This window comes from Nematocida homosporus (assembly GCF_024244095.1).
Source record: "Nematocida homosporus strain JUm1504 chromosome Unknown 4518, whole genome shotgun sequence".
NCBI classification, from domain to species: Eukaryota; Fungi; Microsporidia; genus Nematocida; species Nematocida homosporus.
In genome coordinates this window covers 1-3,525 of record NW_026250580.1, presented here as the reverse complement: position 1 = coordinate 3,525, position 3,525 = coordinate 1, and the positions used below count along the sequence as shown (strand labels likewise).

General features: G+C 41.1%; 1 protein-coding gene across 1 annotated transcript; it reads right to left on the bottom strand.

The window, feature by feature from the left end:
- Positions 1–2,550, bottom strand: NEHOM01_2486 (uncharacterized protein; the record flags this gene model as incomplete). Its single annotated transcript, XM_051491362.1, has 1 exon — positions 1–2,550. A coding segment is annotated over one exon (2,550 nt), but the record flags the coding sequence as incomplete, so codon positions are not given.
- Between the last annotated feature and the right edge of the window lie 975 nt (positions 2,551–3,525).

The following is a 3,525-nucleotide window of genomic DNA, read 5'->3' as shown; positions in this document are numbered from 1 at the left end:
TAGAACGTCATAAGAAAGACTTAGTGTCGGATCGAATCCAGATGAAGCACTTTTAGAGGCCAGATAATCATCGAGGTTAAGAACTGTGATGTTTTGGGGCTTTAGGTTTGTGCCGCTAAGATTCACGGTCAGAATGGATATCTGGCGCCAGGACAATCGGTTTTTAACGTCCTGGACATCCGTGCCCGGGCCGCGATTAGAGGGTGCGGCAATGGAGGGTAAGGTAACGGTAGTATTGGGCTGTTGAATATCTATGAAAAGAGAATAGGACGAGGCCCAGGTTATGTTGTCGAGGAAGTTTATCTCAGTCGTTAGAGGTGTATAGAGGTTCAACAGGCTTACTTTGAAATGGGCTAGTAGAGGGGAAATGATCTCTTGAATAGATGCGGTGAGGTATAGGAGAGTCACATGAATGGAATATTTCGGCTTATCAATTGATTGGATGTTGGATCGGAATGTTTCTTGTAGGACTTTGTTCGTGGTCCAGGGCATGCAATTTGCAGGATCTTCATTGAACAGATTTAGATAGATGTGTGTGTTGGGCTGGCTCGGGGGGAGTTCAAGCAATGATAGATATTTAGATAGGATAAGGAAGCAATTGGCATGGTCGACCTTCAAAATCCGGATATTGCTCACACTCTGTCTGATCTTACTAAACTTATTCAAAGCCGTCAGAAGTATTTCCAAATTATCCGTTGACCACTCCGTGTCTAGACAGCACACAAACTCGTCGTCTCCAAGACTAGACAGCTCATACTTATCTGAGCTAGGGCTTTTATGGATCCTAAGCAGTTCTTGCGGGTTGTTGGACACATTGCTTTCTGTGTCTTCAGAAGTATACCGTTGTATGAACTTAAAAAGCAGCTCTGTCTCCTTATCATTTAGAACCACATTCCAATCTACTTGTTGCTGATTATCGGGAGTATCTAGATGGGCTGGTTTGGCGAGTTCCGACGGTTCATTTAGTTCTCTAGTCGAATCATTTAAAACGGAGGGAGACATTTCCTCATTCAGATCAGTGCTACTGACTTGTTGATTGGCTAAGGTGGCATGAGGTGGGTCCTGCTGGACTTCGGATGTGCCTAAACATATAATGTTTTTGGTTTGCTCGGTCTGCTTGGTTGCTTTGGGTATTGGCCGTACTAATGAGATATTTGCCAACTTCCCTGTTAGTTGCCACCAATGGGCCTGGTTGAGTTTGCCGCTAACATACCAATTCTCTCGATTCATTGCGATATCAAGCAGGTCGTCCAGATTAGCAATCTCGCCGGGATACGGTGTCTCCGCAAAGACAAAATCGACGATTTCCCCCTGGGCAATAAAGAACATCTGGATTGAGGCTAAATTGGCAAGGGCGTCTAATACTATGCTTGGGGTTGTCTCTGGAATAGAGGCCATACGCTCTTTGTAAGACTGGTGTAAAACTGAGTCTGGCTGTTTGTAAGACGCCTTGATCGCCCGAAAGAAACCTTCCACTAGATCTAGAGCCTCGAAATTCTGGATATTAGCTGCATCATCTACTTCCATGGTTATTTCAATGCCTAGCATGGTTTCGAGAGAGGTTAAAGAGATGTTTTTGATGTGGATGGCATTGCTAGAGTGAGTTAGATGGTAATCAGTATATATTTTGTTGCTGCAGTGGAGTAGATGATATAAGTCGGATAGTGATTGCATATTGTTGGCTCTGATGGCATCAATCAGTGGAACAATAAGAGTAATTGTTGTTTTTTCAGATGGACTGAAATAACATTCCTGTTTAGGGTACATCACTACTTGGGGCGGATTAGCCAAATGATAGGGTGTTATATCATCACGTTGGTACATTATGGGACGCAATTCTTCTTTCTGATCGAGGTCTTTGTGGTAGGTAGGGAAGCATTGGTGTAGAAGACCGAGTATTTCGGGTCGATTACTGGGAGTAACTACTGCAAGGCGGATATTTGGGAAACAGAATGTCTTGTTCCATTCCTCAATGATTTTGGTATCAGAAGGAAGAGACTTAAGTGAATTAAGCTGAGAGTTTGAAAGACACTGTTTTTTGGCTTGGGCAATTATCTCTGGTGTGGGTTGGGAAACAATCACTGACCGTAAGAGTTCAAAGGGGATTGGATTAGTGGGATTGTCTAAGAAGAACTCGATAGTGATGAAGTTAGCGCTACTAATAATCTTGCAGGTTTTGGGTTTGGATAGGAATGCTTCCCATTTCTGGTTGTTTTTGTTGTTTTCGGGCTTTATCTTATGTTTGAGAAGTTCTTCTAAAAGGCGGCTGAGATTCTTATCTCTATTCGATGTAGTATAGTGGCATTTCTTGATAGAGATACTAACGTGGGTGGTTGGGCTATTTTGTTGAGCGATGACAAGATATTTAAGACCATTGCCGAGAGTAAAACTATCGCCCTTGGGCTCTTCTAAGCGCGGATTATAGGCGTTCGGATTCTGAATTGATATCTTAAGCAGGCCTAAGACAATAAAGAGAACTCGAATCAACTTGTTTGGCAATATTTCCGATTGTTTATGCATGGAGTAGAAACCAAAGACAAAAAACTCCATATGATAAAGCATTACTCGATGATATTACCATAAAAGGAAATTTCCAAATTTAGAATTGAGTTAGTGGTTACTGTTTTATGACATAAATGGCATTCATTGGTTCATACCAAAGTATGAAGATAGCTAGTCATTCTGAATAAGATATTGTTTGTGCTTTATGATCTCCCGAGATATTATAAAGCGTAAATAACGATGAAACCAATAAATACATTGTGGTTTTATAGCCCGATCAAAACAAGTGTTGCTGTGTGTTGTGCATGTGAATCCTCAACACCATTTAATTAGCGGTTGAGTTAGTATTAAGTGTGGTGGACCAAAACAATTCTGGCCAAAAATACTCCCCCGGTAAAATCTCCAAGCTCGTCACTTTCTGGCCCGGGATTGCGGATTCCAAGGCTTGCGAGACAGAATACAATAAAGATGCTTTATTTGAAAATCTAACAACTACTAGTTTAAAATATACACGGATAAACTATACTAACTCGAGTTCGCACTATTTTGCGAATGTTTTGAAAGTAGCTATCAACCCAAAAGAGAGATAGACACTTTCAGGTCTTTCGCTCTCTTCCTTTCTTATCTGAAAGTGCTTTAAAGTAACAAAATCTCCTTTTATAGTCTAATTCTTATCTCTTATCAGACTCTATGATATAAACAGATCTAGTATAATCGTTGACAAGAGGCCTTGATTTGCACTACCCAATACTAACCCAATACTTAGCAATATGTTGTTCGGATCGATGTTTAGCAATAATTCATCTTGATCAGTGCCCAACCCAAATCAATACTAACCACACGTACACCTCTTTACTCAAGTGTATGTGCCAGCATCTGTAGTATAGTTCCTGGCACCGGCAAGTAAAAGCTAGTACCAGATTGCCGTATTGGGTTAGTATTGTTATCATAACCCCATATCAATCCAAATACTAACCCAATAGAGAACTCCTTTACCTTTATATGGGCATTACTACCTCAGCT